General features: G+C 44.1%; 1 protein-coding gene across 1 annotated transcript in view; it reads right to left on the bottom strand.

Moving 5' to 3' along the window:
* LOC140424965 (ankyrin repeat and IBR domain-containing protein 1-like) overlaps nt 1-15,617 on the bottom strand; it is a 120,958-nt gene that overhangs the window by 64,486 nt on the left and 40,855 nt on the right. Inside the window, exons 7-12 of the mRNA XM_072508699.1 lie at nt 14,871-15,034; nt 11,159-11,247; nt 10,127-10,257; nt 8,618-8,752; nt 8,060-8,146; nt 7,911-7,977 (exon numbers count right to left, since the gene is read on the bottom strand). Of these exons, the coding sequence (XP_072364800.1) occupies nt 7,911-7,977; nt 8,060-8,146; nt 8,618-8,752; nt 10,127-10,257; nt 11,159-11,247; nt 14,871-15,034 (673 nt within the window). The remainder of the gene's footprint in view (nt 1-7,910; nt 7,978-8,059; nt 8,147-8,617; nt 8,753-10,126; nt 10,258-11,158; nt 11,248-14,870; nt 15,035-15,617) is intronic.

The following is a 15,617-nucleotide window of genomic DNA, read 5'->3' as shown; positions in this document are numbered from 1 at the left end:
TATTGACCAGATAAGGCCCACCTGGTGAAGGCGTCCCGGCCCTTTGAACGCCTCAGTATCGATTTCAAAGGGCCCCTCCTCTCGAATAATTGCAATACCTACTTTCTAAACATTATTGATGAGTTCTCCCATTTCTCGTTTGCCACCCCGTGCCCCAATATGACAACCTGTTATCAGAGCCCTGCACAGTGTCTTCACCCAGTTTGGTTTCCCCAACTACGTCCACAGCGACAGGGGCTCGTCATTCATGAGCGACGAACTGCGTCAGTACCTGCTCAGTAAAGGCATCGCCTCGAGCAGGACTACCAGTTACAACCCCCGGGGAAATGGACAGGTGGCGAGGGAGAACGCAACGGTCTGGAAGACCATCCTACTGACCCTACGGTCCAGAATCTCCCGGTTTCCTACTGGCAGGAAGTCCTCCCCGATGCACTCCATGCTATTAGGTCCCTCCTTTGCACTGCCACAAACCAGACTCCTCATGACTGCTTGTTTATTTTCCCTAAGGGGACTATCTCAGGGGCCTCGCTCCCACCCTGGCTGATGACACCGGGTCCGGTTGTCCTCCGGAAACACGTTCGGACCCATAAGTCCGATCCCCTGGTAGAGAGGGTCCAGCTCCTGCACTCAAACCGGCACTACGCATATGTTGAGCACCCCGATGGTCGATAGGATACTGTCTCCCTCTGAGACCTTGCGCCCGCAGGCTCCGCCACCACTACGTTCACAGTACCCCCCGCGCTGTACCCCGCTCTTTCTCCCATGCCCAGCGCCCCCACGCCCATTTGGCTCCCGCACTCCCTTCCACCCGGCACACCAGTCCGCAGGAATGAAGCTCAGGAAGAGCCGCTCCCAGAGTCCACCCCTGGGGCTGCACCGGACCCACTTCCCCAGCCACCTGAAGCGGCTGCAACACCAGTGCTTCTGCGGCCGCAGCGTACGATCCGAGCGCCGGACCGGCTGAACTTGTGACCCATCACCCCCGCCGGACTTTATTTTTTTTATTTTTTTTTTTATACAGGGGGTGAATGTAAATACAGTTAATTCACCAGTTATGTTCTATGTTTGTAAATACAGTTAATTCACCAGTTATGGTCTATGTGATTAACCCTGTGGGTTTTATCATAGATTATCATAGAATTTACAGTGCAGGAGGCCATTCGGCCCATCGAGTCTGCTCCGGCTCTTGGAAAGAGCACCCTACCCAAGATCAACACCTCCACCCTATCCCCGTAATCCAGTAATCCCACCCAACACTAAGGGCAATTTTGGACACTAAGGGCAATTTATCATGGCCAATCCACCTAACCTGCACATCTTTTATCTGTGGGCCATTGTATGGCTTCATCCACAGGAGGAGATGTTGGAGCATGTACAGGCTCTGCCCATGGCTCCGCCCCTTTGAAGGAGTATAAGAGTAGCTGGCCTGTGGGACTATGTACCAGTCGCAGGCAGGCAAAGTTGACAGTTGATTAAAACCACTGTTTTATTCCGACACGAGTCCTTGAGTGAACTGATGGTCGCATCAGTCTGTTTGGGAGGGGGTTAGATGAGTCAGCAGGCAGTTTGTCGGGGGTGGGGGGCAACATGACCAGGGGATTTTCTTTATCTCACCCATTGGCTAGGGCAGGCAGTGGGCTTGGGGCCGAGGAACTGGTGGTGAAGGTATGATGCATCATGGTAGTAATGGCTGACCCAAGGTGGGGGTTGAGATGATCTGACAAGGTTAATCCCCTGGAACACGCGAGGCCTGGGGGAACCAGTAAAAGGGGGGGGGGGGGATGGAGGGGAAAGGGTTTTTGCACATTACAAGAGTCTGGGAGCTAACGTGGTGAATTTTAAAGGGACCAGACTAGGCTCCGGAAATCCTGGGGGAGCCAGGTGTTTCAGCTGGGCTTTGATAGTCCGGCCCGGGGCTGGTGAACTTAAATAATAGGAGAGTTTGTTTCCATGTGGAGTGGGTTATAACTGATCAGGGTGGACGGTACGTGATGGTGGTTGGGGCATTAGAGGGGAAGTCGATGGTTCTAGTGAATGTGTATGCCCGGAATTGGGATGATGAACTGCTGGCTACAGTGCCGGATTTGGATTCCCACCAATTGATTTTGGGGGGTGATTTAAACTTGGACCCGAAGGTGGATCGCTCCAGGCTGAAATCTTTGCTCCTGGTTGGGGTGGCGAAGGTATTGGCTGTATTTATGGAGGAGACGGGGCAGACCCGTTGGAAGTTTACGCACCCTGGGGAGAAGGAGTTTCCATTTTTCTTCGGTATACAAGACTTATTCGAGGATTGATTATTTTGAGTTGGACTCTTCTCGCTGGGGTGAGGAAGGCTGAGTACTTGCCAGTGGTTATTTCCGATTATGCCCCACATTGGATGGACCTGGTCTTGGCGGTTGGTCGAGAGCGCCGTGGGGGTGGCGGGTAGAATTAGGGCTGTTATTGGATTTGGGGTTCTGAGCGACGATTGAGGACCATACAGGGATCTGTAAAACCTAATGATAATGGGGAGGTCGCTCTCAATTTTGTGGGAGGCTCTGAATGTGGTGGTCAGGGGAGAGATCATCGCATTTAAGGCACGCGTGGACGGGGAGGCGAGGGAGGAGTGACCAAAACTGATGGGTGAGATTCCAGAGGTGGATTGTAGGTTTGCGAGGGATGCACCCCCGGAGCCTTCGACATGCAGGGAAAAACTGTAAATGCAGCTTGACTTGTTGTCAACAGACAGGGCGGTGCGGCAATTGAGGTGGGTAAAAGGGGCGGTGTATGAATATGGGGAAAAGGCCAGCCTCACCAATTAAGGTGGCAGGAGGCAGCCAGGGAGGTTGTCCAGGTTAGGGATTTGGAGGGTAGGCTGGTCTCCGCCCCGGATAAGGTGAATGGAGTGTTTCGGGCCTTTTAAGAGAGGTTATATAGGTCGGAGCTGCCAGAGGATGAACGAGGATTGGCAGAGTTCCTTGGGGGGGGAAGAGGGGTGGGGTTTGGAGTTTCCCATGGTGGGGGAGGATTCGTGGGAGGAGCTGGAGGCGCCATTCGGCATAGAGGCGATTAAGGCAGCGTTGAAGCACATGGAGGCAGGGAAGGCACCAGGGTCAGGTGGGTTCCCTGTGGAATTTTGAAAGGTAAATAGAAAATAGGAGGCCATTCGACCCTTTGAGCCTGCTCCGTCATTCATTATGATCATGGCTGATCATCAAGTTCAATAATCTGATCACGTCTTCCCCCCCATATCCCTTGATCCCTTTAGCCCCAGGAGCTATATCTAATTCTTTCTTGAAATCACACAACGTTTTGGCCTCAACTACTTTCTGTGTTAGCGAATTCCACAGATTCACCACTCTCCGGGTGAAAATATTTCTCCTCACCTTAGTACTAAAAGGTTTACCCCTGATCCTCAAACTATTACCCCTAGTTCTGTAAGTTTTCGGATCAGTTGGGTCCGTTCTTGCTGGACATGTATAGGTACTCTTTGGTGCTGTGTGCCCTCCCACAGATGTTGGGGCAGCCCCTCCCAGAGATGTTGGAGCAGCCGTCATCTCACTGCTCCTGAAAAAGGATAAGGACCCCACAAATTCCCCGGATCTCCCTGTTAAATGTAGATGCCAAGGTATTGGCATTAAAGTTGGAGCCTTGTCTCCCAGAGGTAGTGAGGGAATATCTGACGGGGTTCGTGAAGGAGTGGAAGTTGTCGTTGAATGTGGTGCCCACCCCCACGGCCAGGCCGGCACTGGAGATAATTCCATCATTAGACGCAGAAGCCGTTCGACCGGGTGGAGTGGTGGTACCTTATTGCATGAAGAAGTAGTTTGGGGTTTGGACATGCGTTTGTGTCGTGGGTGCAGTTACTGTATGCAGCCCCATTTTCTAGCATTTGCACCAGCATCATGAGCCCAGGGGTATCGATTGCATCGGGGTACGAGGCAGGATGTCTCCCTTGTTGTTTGCGTTGGCAATTGAGCCGTTGGCTATGCTTTGAGGGCCTCAAATGCATGGCAGGAGATCATTAGAGGTGGTGTGGAACATTGGGTGTCGTTATATGCAGATGATTTATTGCTGTACGTTAGGGACCCTGGGGTGTCTATAGGAAATATTGTGGGTATTTTGCAGAGCTTTGGTGCCTTCTCCGGTTACAAGTTGAACATAGGGAAGAATGAGTACTTTATGGTAAATGCATCGGGGTGGAATTAGGAGTGTTGCCGTTTCAATTGGCAGGGAATAGTTTTCGATACTTAGTGGTCCAGGTGGCGATGGGTTGGGCACGCCTTCAGAGGCTGAATTATACGAGCGTGGTGGGTAGAGTTAAGACAGACTTGCCGAGGTGAGCTAATCTCGTTATTGTTGGCGGGCCAGGTTCAGTCGGTTAAGATGAACACCCTGCAGAGATTTGTATTTGTATTTAAGTGCCTTACAGTGTTCCTTCCTAAGTTGTTTTTCTGAAGGGTTGAGCAGCTTACTTCTTGATTATTTGGGCGGGTAAGGCCCCGAGGATTCAGAAGGAAGTCCTCCAGATGAAAACACAGGGTCTAGCGCTGCAAACTTTGCTGCCCCATTATTGGGTGACCAACGCGGAGGCGGTGTTGGGATGATGCAGGTACCTGCGTGGTCTCTGGGTTCAGATGGAGTCAGGGTCATGTAGGTGGACAGGTTTGGGGCACTGGTAACAGCGCCACTTCCATTGGCACCGGCAAGGTACTCAGCGAACCCAGTGGTTGTGTCCACACTAAAAATATGGAAGCAACTCCAGCAGCATATTAAGTTGGGGGCAGCTTCAAGGTTGGCTCCCATTTGTGCCAACCACCTACTTGAGCCGGCAAGGCTGGATGCCACATTTGGTGCATGGAGAGCGAAAGGGCTGAAGAAAGTTGGTGATTCATTCTTGAAGGGGTAGTTTGCCAGCCTGGAGGAGCTGCAGGAGAAATTTGGGCCATTAGGCTCAGACATATTTAGGTACCTCCAGGTGCAGAACTTTGTTCGGGTTTTTTTTTTTGATTTCCTGGTGGTGCTACCATCATCCTTAGTGGAGAGGACTCTCTCCTGTTTGGGGTTGGAGGAGGCCAGTATACTGATTTGGTCCTGTTCTAAGCTTCTGGATTTCCTTTATTAACACCATATCAGCGATCCTAAATATTGGGTTAGAGCCTTGCCCTTTGGTGGCTATTTTGGGGGTTTCGGATGTGCTGGAGCTGTGGACAGGTGTGAGGGAGGATGTCCTAGCTTTCGCCTCTTGGAGGCGCGGTGGCGGATCCTGTTGGGCTGCAGGTTGGCAACACCGGCGCGTGCTTGGGGATTTGATGGGAGTTTTTGCACCACGAGAAGGTCAAATATACTGAGGGGCGGAGGTGGAAGCCGTTCACATTGCATTTCAGAGTTGGCCGCTGTTGGCTGTTGGGGAATGACTAAGTGGGAGGGGGGGCTTATTTTCTTTTTTTGTATTTCACGGGTTGGAAGGTTGTGTTGGGGATTTATTTGGAGTTAGTCTGTTTTGTAATTTTGTACAAAATACTAAAAATTTAATAAAAACAGTTCCCAAAAAAAGTGAATGTGAAACCTTGCTGCGTTATCCTTTGAGCTATCAAATAAAAGTTTGAATTTCTTTAAAAAGTTATCTGCCTCCATGGAGATCATAACAGGATACACACCATCAAAATTGAGAGAACAGGTTGATAAAAATATTCTATTTTATAAATAGAGACAATATGGACAGCTTTGCTCCCATTTTTGCCAACAGGTTATTCTGTGAGTCCGGTGGTTGTATCCATTTTAAGGATATGGAGGCAATTCAGACAGCATTTAGGCTGGGGTCTTTGTTGAAGTTGGCCCCTATTTGTACTAACCACCTGCTTGGCGATACTGGATGCCATGTTCGGGGTGCAGGGAAGGAAGGGGTCAGAGAAAATAGGAGACTTTTCTTTGGCAAGGCGATTCACCAGCTTAGAGGAATTAACGGGGTTGAACTCATTTAGGCATCTCCAGGTTCGGAATTCAGTGCAGAACACTTTCCCAGAGGCACCACCGACATTGCTAACGGAGAGGATCCTTTTATTTGCGGGGTTGGAGGAGATTAATAAGTCTGGAATCTATGGGCGGATCCTATCGGAAGAAGTAAGCTCAGTGGCTGGAGTGAATACGAAGTGGGGGAGGGGGGTCTGCAGTAGCTGATGAAGTGTGGAGTGAGGCCCTTCGCAGAGTGAACTTCACGTCCTCATGTGTGAGGCTGGGCTTGATCCAGCTTAAGGTAGTGTTCAAGGAGAGGTTGAGTAGTTTTCCCGCCCCCGGAGGTGGACGATAGGTATGAGCGGTGTTCTGGGGGCCCAGCCAACCACATGCACATGTACTGGTCCTGCCCCAACCTTGTGAGATTTTGGGTCTCCTTCTTTAGCACCATGTTGGACATTTTCAATATCGAACTGGAACCCTGTCCTTTGGTTGCCATATTTGGTTGTCAAACTTGCCAGGGCTGCAGACGGGACGGAGGCAGATATCCTTCCCTTCATCGCGTTGATCGGCTGGAGGCAAGTCCTGCTGAGGTGGAGGTTCCCAGCCTCACCAACTGCCCTGGCCTGTTAGGGGATGTAATGGAATTTTTATACCTAGAGAAGGTTATGTGCATGATGAGGGGATCAGTTGATGTGTTCTACCGGAGGTGGCGACCTATTATTACTTATTTCAGGGAATTAACCATCGTCAGTTGCTTTGGGGGGCGTGGATTGACAACTTTAATCAAAATATATTTAAAAACGTAGAGATAATATAAAGACAGAGGTAATTATAAACTTGAACAAATCATTGGGTAGGCTACAGTGAAACAGTGTGTTCAGTTTCACAAGCTTCAGGACATACAGCAAACACAGAAAATATTTACTTTAGCGACACCAGTTAAAAATGTCTTCAGTTTGGAGGACAGATGAGAGACATGAGGAAATCTTTTCAATCAAACTAAAAGTTAACAAGAGATCTGATAATTGCTCATAATTACAAAGGACTTAATAAGGTAAATAGATAAAAGTTATGGTCTGGCACATTCGTAACCACAGAATATAAATTTGACCACTGAAAGAATTAAGGGAAAAGATGGGGGATTTTTTAAAATCCAGAGCATGGCAGATTCCTAGAATGCCACATCAAAAACAGCGTGGAAGCAAAATGTTCAATAGCAAATAGCTTTTAAAATTTAAAAAAAATCAAAGGATACTGGTCAATCTTCTGCAGTGTTACACTAAGACAGCCAAGATTAAACGTAGCCTACAGATGAAGTAGTGAAAAGAGAATATTTGGATTATGGGCTCCAGATGCAATTCAAATTCCACAATAAAGTTGTTTAAAAATGTTTTAAAAAACCAAACTTAGATTTTATGTTTTAAACAACAAAATGTGCAGTTATCTAGGATGTAGGAAGCAGAGGGAGTTGAAACATAAGAATTTCCCTGCAGCATAGACTGAAGAGCTGAATGACTCAAAATTGAGATGAGACTGGATCACCACGAACAGGAGGATATAATTACAGTGTGACGAGTTTACATACTCAGTTTGCATTATAAATGTGACCACAGGAATTCGGAACAACAAAAAATTGTTACCAAAGTGTAACAAAAATGTGACACCACGATGAAAACATTACAACAGGACCATTTCAAGGTTTTGTAGACAGGAAGTGGGTGCAGATTGAAGATTTTGAGGAAAGAATAAGGACAATGGTCTGCTCAGTAAACTGCTCTTTCAGAAAGCAGCCATAGGCTTTATAGGTCAGAAAGTTACCTTTTGTGCTGTAAAATGTTATAAAATAAAACAATTTGCTTAATAACTCCTTCCAGGCTGGTGTTTTGCAACGGTCTGTATATCAGGTTGGCAATCACTAAACAGTAGCAGTTGTCTTTATAGACTATTTAAATTATTGACTTTATTTCACCTACCTCCTTTTAGAGCCCTGCTCAGTTGTTCCATCTTTTCTTTGGCAGTTTTCAGAAGACGTTGCTCTAACTAATAAATGACAAAAAGGGCCTATTTTTATTCGATTCAAAGTTGGCAGTTCTAAAATAAAAGTATTCTTTCCGTAACATACCTTATAACTATGCTCGTGGTTTTTAAATCTTGTGTAGTAGTGCATAAATCTGTCAAGTTCCTGAAATTTCTTGTGCTTTTTCTCAGCCTGAAACAGAAGATATATTTTCTGACTTAAAAAATCTCAGGAATCGGTTCAGAAAATGTATACAATGTCTACTGAAAAAGATTGAGATAAATTTTAAAAGAATTATTCAATATTAAATCCAAAGTTAAGAGAAATTAAAAAGTTAAAAGGACAAGCTAAAACATCAAATTTAAAAGAAAATAATAATTGAAAAGTTTAAGATTTTACCTATGATCCATTTTGGATTGTGCATCTTTATAAAAAGCATATTTAGTCTACCATACTATGTTGGAAAACTATTATCACAATGTTTCTCTATTCCTTCATGAGCCCCATCACCCCATGTCCTTACTTAACACATGACTAAGCAAAGAAGAATGAAGAAGTCTTGGAAGACAAGAACAAACCACAGAATCTAGAAGGAGACAATCACAATAAGAGGTATACTGAAACCATTAAAGCATTCATTTTATTTCCCACTTAAATGCGTACCTCAGCTGTCATTTCCTTGGACTGTTCTTCAACCTGTTGGATGACTTCATATCGAGTGCATCTATAATAGCCTCCAGTGGATGAGCTGTGCTTTTTCCATTCTTCCAAACAAATCCAACAAAAATCATATTTGCACTGTGGAGAAAGACAGCAACCTTGGATTTTTCCTCATCCCACTCTTAAACATCAAATATTTCTGCAAACTTATCAAAGAAGCAATGTAACCATATGCATGAAAAAAACAGGTGCTTCATTAAATATACTGAATATCAAATTTAAATAATTCCTTATGAATAACACAGTCAATGACTTTCAATGTACACCTGCCACAATATTACTTCTACAGGCTTTAATGTGGCATTACAAATTATCTTTTTAAAAAACCTCATGCATAACCCAAAAGCAAAAACACTGTGCACTTATTTATTCGGACTTCTGGCATCAAATTTCAAGGTTCAGAATTCGGATGAAGAACCAGTAACGTGCAATGCTCTCTCAAAATTAAATGTAATTAAATACAATGAGAAATTATCAGGATAAATTTCAAAGCAAATTCACAGAAAAATTATGACAAACTGAAAGTTTTTAGTACAACTCATTCAGTATGGGTCTGCGCTCAACTTATAAGCATTTCATGCTCTCCAAAAGGTTCACATATGATCAGTGACTGTGCTACCTTAGCTAGGGGCATCCATCAATTCACGTGTCTAGATAAGTTAGTATAATTAAACACAATATCCTATTCAGCAACACTGCTGCATGAACAGAGAGATGCCTATCCAACCATGGTTGCGCATGATATATTCCAAAAACTACTTGACAATGAAGTTGCTACATTTAATTAGGCACTAAATAGGTAATGGCCTACCTATTTGGCACAAAGCCAATTTATTTATGGGAATCTGCAACTAAATGCAAGGAAAAATATTTGATTCTGTGATATCAGGCAATATTATTTTGAGTAAAAACATGGAGTAACTCTGGCAAAATGGGGAAACAAATGAAAAGGAAAATAAATAAACAGTGAGCAGAAATTTGTTTTGAAGGACCATAAATGAGGAGCTGAACATGGCGTCCAGTGTGGAAATTATGACGAATTTGCTTATTTGTTTAATTGTATTAACTATTTTTGTTACAAAAAGCCAATTTAAGGACTTGTGCTTGAAATGAAATATGCCAATCATTTTGTCAGATTAAACAGATAATTGAATAAAATCTCACAATATACTTTGATGTCCGCATAAACACAAAAGTGTTAACATAATAATAATCTTTATTATTGTCACAAGTAGGCTTACATTAACACTGCAATGAAGTTACTGTGAAAATCCCCTGGTCGCCCCACTCCGGTGCCTGTTCGGGTACACAGACGGAGAATTCAGAATGTCCAATTCACCTAACAAGCACATCTTTCGGTACTTTTTCCCCAACATTTGCCCAACATGCATGGTGTGAAACATTGCTTAGATTGAGCAGAGCAATTTCTCTGTGTCATTTTACATTGCTTACCTTGGCACATTGCATGTGATTGCAGCCCTCATTCTTTTGAATTGGAGATTTGCAGTTGGCGCATGGTTTAGAGTTAGACAACAACCATAGACAGTTGGCAGCATCTTCAAATGCTTCATTTACACCAGCAACTATTATCACAACAGAGTATAGTTTGCAAAATAAAAGAAGCAATTATCAACTTTGATTACTATCTCTAACCACTTGAAACATTGAACATTGCAGAAAGTTATGTTACATATATATTTTAGGCCATTACAACATGAAATTTCCTAATCTTAATTATGTTGCCATGGGAAATGTCAGTGAGGGCTCAAGAATAATTAAGATTCAAATTCATCCAGGCTACTGTCATGCGTTTGCGGAGTTTAAAACATTGACAGATAATCAACTGCAGGTTGGCTATCATAAATGTGAATTTCCTACAAAATAATCAGGTGGATAAAACAAAAAACAGCATTTTGCTTTTCATAAACCTGGGCACCAAATCCCAAAGAACGGAAGTAAAGTTGAATTTGTACAAAGCATTATTTAGGTCCCACTGTGTTGTATGACCTCCCCCATTATAGTAAGGGCATTACAGCCAGAGTGCATAGTTCAAATTTTAAGGGATGGTGCCAGGAATGTAAAGCTAGAAGAGACAATTTAAAATACTCGGATTATTTTCAGTCAAAGAGAAGACGAAGGAGGAAGTTCAACAGTTGTTCAAACATACAAAGCATTTTGATAGAATATATTTGTGGGAGGAGACGAGACACAAATTTTCTGTTAAACATTTTGTCATAAAGTGCATTGTTCCACCCCCCCACACCACCGAGTGGAAGTAACCAAACCACAATACAATAAACCACAAAAGAAGAAACTTTAATGTGGAAGCAATTGGGAGCCCAACAAAAGCATGGACTGGGTCGAGGAAGGGGAGAGATAGAGAGGCATATGGTGAAATGTTAACATTTCAGCAATGTAACTAGCTACAGAAATGTTGAAGTATCTCCAAAAAAATCAGAAAAGAAAATGAATCAACAATCTTACGTTCTTCTGGTTTCATTTCTGTAATCTTCTGTAGCCAATTTTTCCATGTTTGACAATCACAGGGTTCATGGGCTTCTCCCAGACACTCCCTATGGGAAATAATACATGAACATCCTAAAATACGTCAGCTGATATACTCATGCATAAAATATTTGCAGTTACAAATTCATTTGGATCTAAAGATTTAGGAGGTTGGTAGCCCAGTGATGCAGTGTTGCATTATGGCAGTGCACCAAGTAATAGAATGAAGCGTCCTTTACATCAATATTTCAGGCGGATTCTGATCTAAGTTAGGGTACTGGAAGGAACCAACTGAGTGGAGGGGAGATAGTCAAGAAACAAGAAATGCAGTACTGGTTTAAAGTTAACAGCTGGGTTTGTATATTTGATTTGAGATGTCATTTGCCTACCTTTTCTGCAGGAGACTAGAGAGCATAGGGCATATACAGGTAGCAAACTGTGAGAAGGGAAAGAGAGATTTGCAGTGCAGAGCAGGTAAAATGCATTTCCTAGAGGTATTTTGCACACATTTTCCCTCTATTTGCCTTTTTATACTCTTTATTTTAACCAATTAGTCAAAATTATTAACCGATGAAGATGTGGCATTTCCAGGCCATTAGCAATGCTCCTCAACTAGCTGCTAGGAGGAGGAAAGAAATACTATGACATTCATCTCTTAAAATCTTTCCCCTGTATTAGAAATGCTACCGCCTCCAATTGGTGGCTTAATGGAACACAGATTGGAAATGGAGTAGAACCTTTTCTCTCTCTGGGATGCTGTTATTCAGAAGTATGGAATAGCTACACTGCATAAAGTTGATTAAGCACATTCACTGGTCTCTGCAGCAGGGATTCCTGAACAAATCAATTACAAATGAATTAAAGTATCAAAAAGCAAAAGGGCAACAAGGTGGCACGGTGGTTAGCAGCGCTGCCTCACGGCGCCGAGGTCCCAGATTCGACCCCGGCTCTGGGTCAGTCTGTGTGGAGTTTGCACATTCTCCTCGTGTATGCGTGGGTTTAGCCCCCACAACCCAAAAGATGTGCAGGGTATGTGGATTGGCCACGCTAAATTGCCCCTTAATTGGAAAAAATGAATTGCCACAACATTCTTTCAGCTAGCAACTGGAAGTTCAAATGTCATCAGTCTCTATTATGGTGATCGTATCAATGTGAAGTGAATTCTGATATCCACTCCAGGACTTCAGCACAAAAAACAATTCTGACACTCCGGTGCAAGGGACACTGCACCATTGGAGGTGCCATCTTACGGATGAGATGTTAAGCTGAGACCTTCTCTGTCTCATTGGGTGCCTGTAAAAGATTCTATGGGACTATTTTAAAAAAAAGCAGGGGAGTTATCCCTAGGAGCAGGGAGACAGAGGCTTTGAGGGTGAGGATGGAGGCAGGCTCTTGCAAGGAGTCAAGGTTGCCCCACGGAAGTTCTTGGGGAGTCCTGTGGTGGTAGCCACAATGAAAACATGGAGGTAATTTCAGCAGCACTTTAGTTTGGGGGAATCGTCAAAGTTGATGTCGATCCGAGGGAACCATGTATTTGAGCCAGGGAGGCTAGATAAGAGGTTTCGGGGATGGGGGGAGCGAGGGATGTTGGAAATAAAGGACTTGTTTTTGGAAGGGCAGTGGTCAAGTTTGGAGGATTTGGAAGAGAAGTTTGGGTCCCGCGTGGGAAGGATTTCAGGTTCATGCAGGTGTGAGAATTTGCAAATAATTTTTTTCCAACCTTTCCGGTAGCGCCATCCTCCTCATTGTTGGAGGGAGTGTTGTCAGTGATGGGGTTGGGGTCATCTGGGCGATCTTTGGGAGAGGTTTGGAAGGAGGTAAGGCATCTTGGGAGTGTGAAGGTCAAGTGGAAGGAGGAGCCGGGGAAGACGCTGGAGGAGGGGTTGTGGTGTGAGGTGCTGTGGAGGATGACAGCCTCAACCTCCTGTGTGAGGCTGGGGCTAATACAGTTAAAGGTAGTACACAGAGCGGACCTGACAAAGTCAAGGATGCGCCGGCTGTTTGAGGGGGTGGAGGATATTTGTGAGCTGTGTGGGAGGGACCCAGAGAATCACATACATATATTCGGGTCCTGTCTGAAGTTGGAGAAATTTTGGAGATCGTTCTTCAGCACCATAGAGGCGATCTTGCATGTGGGCTTAGAGCCCAGTCTCTTGGGGGCCATATTCGGGGTGTCAGACTTGCCGGAGTTACAGACGGGAACGGGGGAAGATGTTTTAGCCTTTGCTTCATTGATCGCTCGCAGGCGGGTTTCTGTTGGGGTGGAGGTCAGCTTCTCCACCCCGTGCCTTGGTGTGGCTGTGGGATTTAATGGAGTTCTCGCACCTCGAGCAGGAGCCACCAAATGTGCGACCACTCATGGAGGCTGCCACCGGAAGACATATTGACACTAATTTATTAATAATGTTTTTCCCCCCAAAATTTAGAGTACCCAATTCATTTTTTCAAATAAGGGGCAAATTAGCGTCGCCAATCCACCTACTCTGCACATCTTTGGGTTGTGGGGGCGAAACCCACGCAAACATGGGGAGAATGTGCAAAGTCCACACGAACAGTGGCCCAGAGCCGGGGTCGAACCTGGGACCTCAGCGCCGTGAGGCAGCAGGGCTAACCCACTCTACCACCGTGCTGCCCTACTTTATTAACAATGATAAAGGAAACAATGATAAGCAAGTCCCTTAATATATACCCTTAATTGTGCAGTGGATTTAAATGAATTAATTTTAAATAGAAAAGAGTACTCAAGTGACAGAATTCCACAGATCTGAAACAAAAACTGAAAATACAGGATAATCTCAGCAGGTCTGTCAGCATCTGTGGAGAGAGAAGGGAGCTAATGTTTCGAGTCTGGATGACTCTTTGTCAAAGCATCACAATTTCTCGGCATACAGGTGCAGGAGCTGACATGCAAAAGTGAGTTACAACAGCATCCTCACTGGCAGCAAAGTACAATTACAGCATTAAAACCGTACACAAGTGTTAGGACTGTGTCTACTTCAATTTTGTGGGAGCAGTTTGAAACAGGAAGAAGGATTTTGTAACTAGGGTGCAAGGTTTCGTAGACAGCAAGCATGTGCAGACTTAACATTCTTAAGTAATTCCAGATAAATTTTCACGTTGTACTACCATTATTTGCAGCATGGCTGACAGGCTAAGCAGCAGAGCCCTGGGAGAAAATGAGACAGTAGGGTGCACCACAGCAAGGAAGGGGCTGAGTAGAACAGAGGTAATCAGAAAACAATTATGGCTACGCTGTGCATTTTTAAAAAGAGTCAGTCAATACCCCAGGTCTAATTGGCCAATGCTCATAATTGATAGGAAAGATGATAATAGCAGCAAAAAGCCCAGAATTCCATGCATTAAATAGAATTTGATGTATTTATTGGCTGGAAATCAATACGACTACAATACTACTTGGTCTGTAATAAGCTATCAACACTGAACATGCATGAAGAGAGACAGTCAGGATGGAAGACGCATTCCAAGGTTAAAGGAATGGTTGATAGAATTCAGAGATCAGACTGATTGAAGGTACATTATATACTTATCCGAACATTTCATAACATCCAAATTGGTACCTAAGATATAGCACCATCTGCTATTTTCCCAAAATCCCTGACAACAGAAAAGCATGTCTATGAAGCAGCTGAATAATTAGGAAATTCTGAAACGCAAATTTCTGTGCACTCACCAACAGAAGAGGTGTCCTTTTCCACAATCCACTGCTGGTGCACTGAGCAGAGGGAAACTCAGCTGATCCATTGTAGAACCTAATCTTTGACAGGTTAGTCTTACTGCCCTTTCACAGCCAGGAGTGGGACACCATCTGATAACTGGATTATTTTCCACAAATGCCTAAAACAAAAAGATTATACTATATTGAATCCTGACAAGTGCAAATATTAAACACCATGGAAAAGAAAAGTGGGTTCAGTGGCTTCTCGTTTCTGGGAGCTAGACCAGAATCTAGCCGAGAGTGAAGTATACCTGAAGCCTTCAAAGTGAAATATTCAGATCTATTTTGTCAGTTTGTTTACAACAAGAGGTTTTGCAAAACATTTATTCAAGTTAAATCTTCACCTATTTCGGAAAATCTCCGTATTACTGCATTTTTATCGATGTTGACTTGCCTCTGTCAAACAGAACTGGGTTGAACTTTGGGCCTTCTTTTTTGTACAACCCAGTTACTCACTACAAAAAAGCATTAAGCTCTCAGAGGAATTGTAAGGTTCTGTTTTAGTTTTGTTTTACTTCACTACATGATCCCTTTAAGGTGAAGGTCATTACATGTGTGGTATTTAACATTTACAGTATTGCGATAGATGTAAGACTTTTAGAAGTATTTTGCAATATTGAAATTTTTATTGCTTAAGTGGACGCTATCATTTGAATGGCAGTAGAGCATTTTCTGACCACAAGGTGCTACAAAATGTTGTCC

This window comes from Scyliorhinus torazame, chromosome 6 (assembly GCF_047496885.1).
Source record: "Scyliorhinus torazame isolate Kashiwa2021f chromosome 6, sScyTor2.1, whole genome shotgun sequence".
Lineage (NCBI taxonomy): Eukaryota > Metazoa > Chordata > Chondrichthyes > Carcharhiniformes > Scyliorhinidae > Scyliorhinus > Scyliorhinus torazame.
Note: the sequence above shows the minus strand (reverse complement) of the source record. Positions and strands in the feature narration are given on the sequence as shown.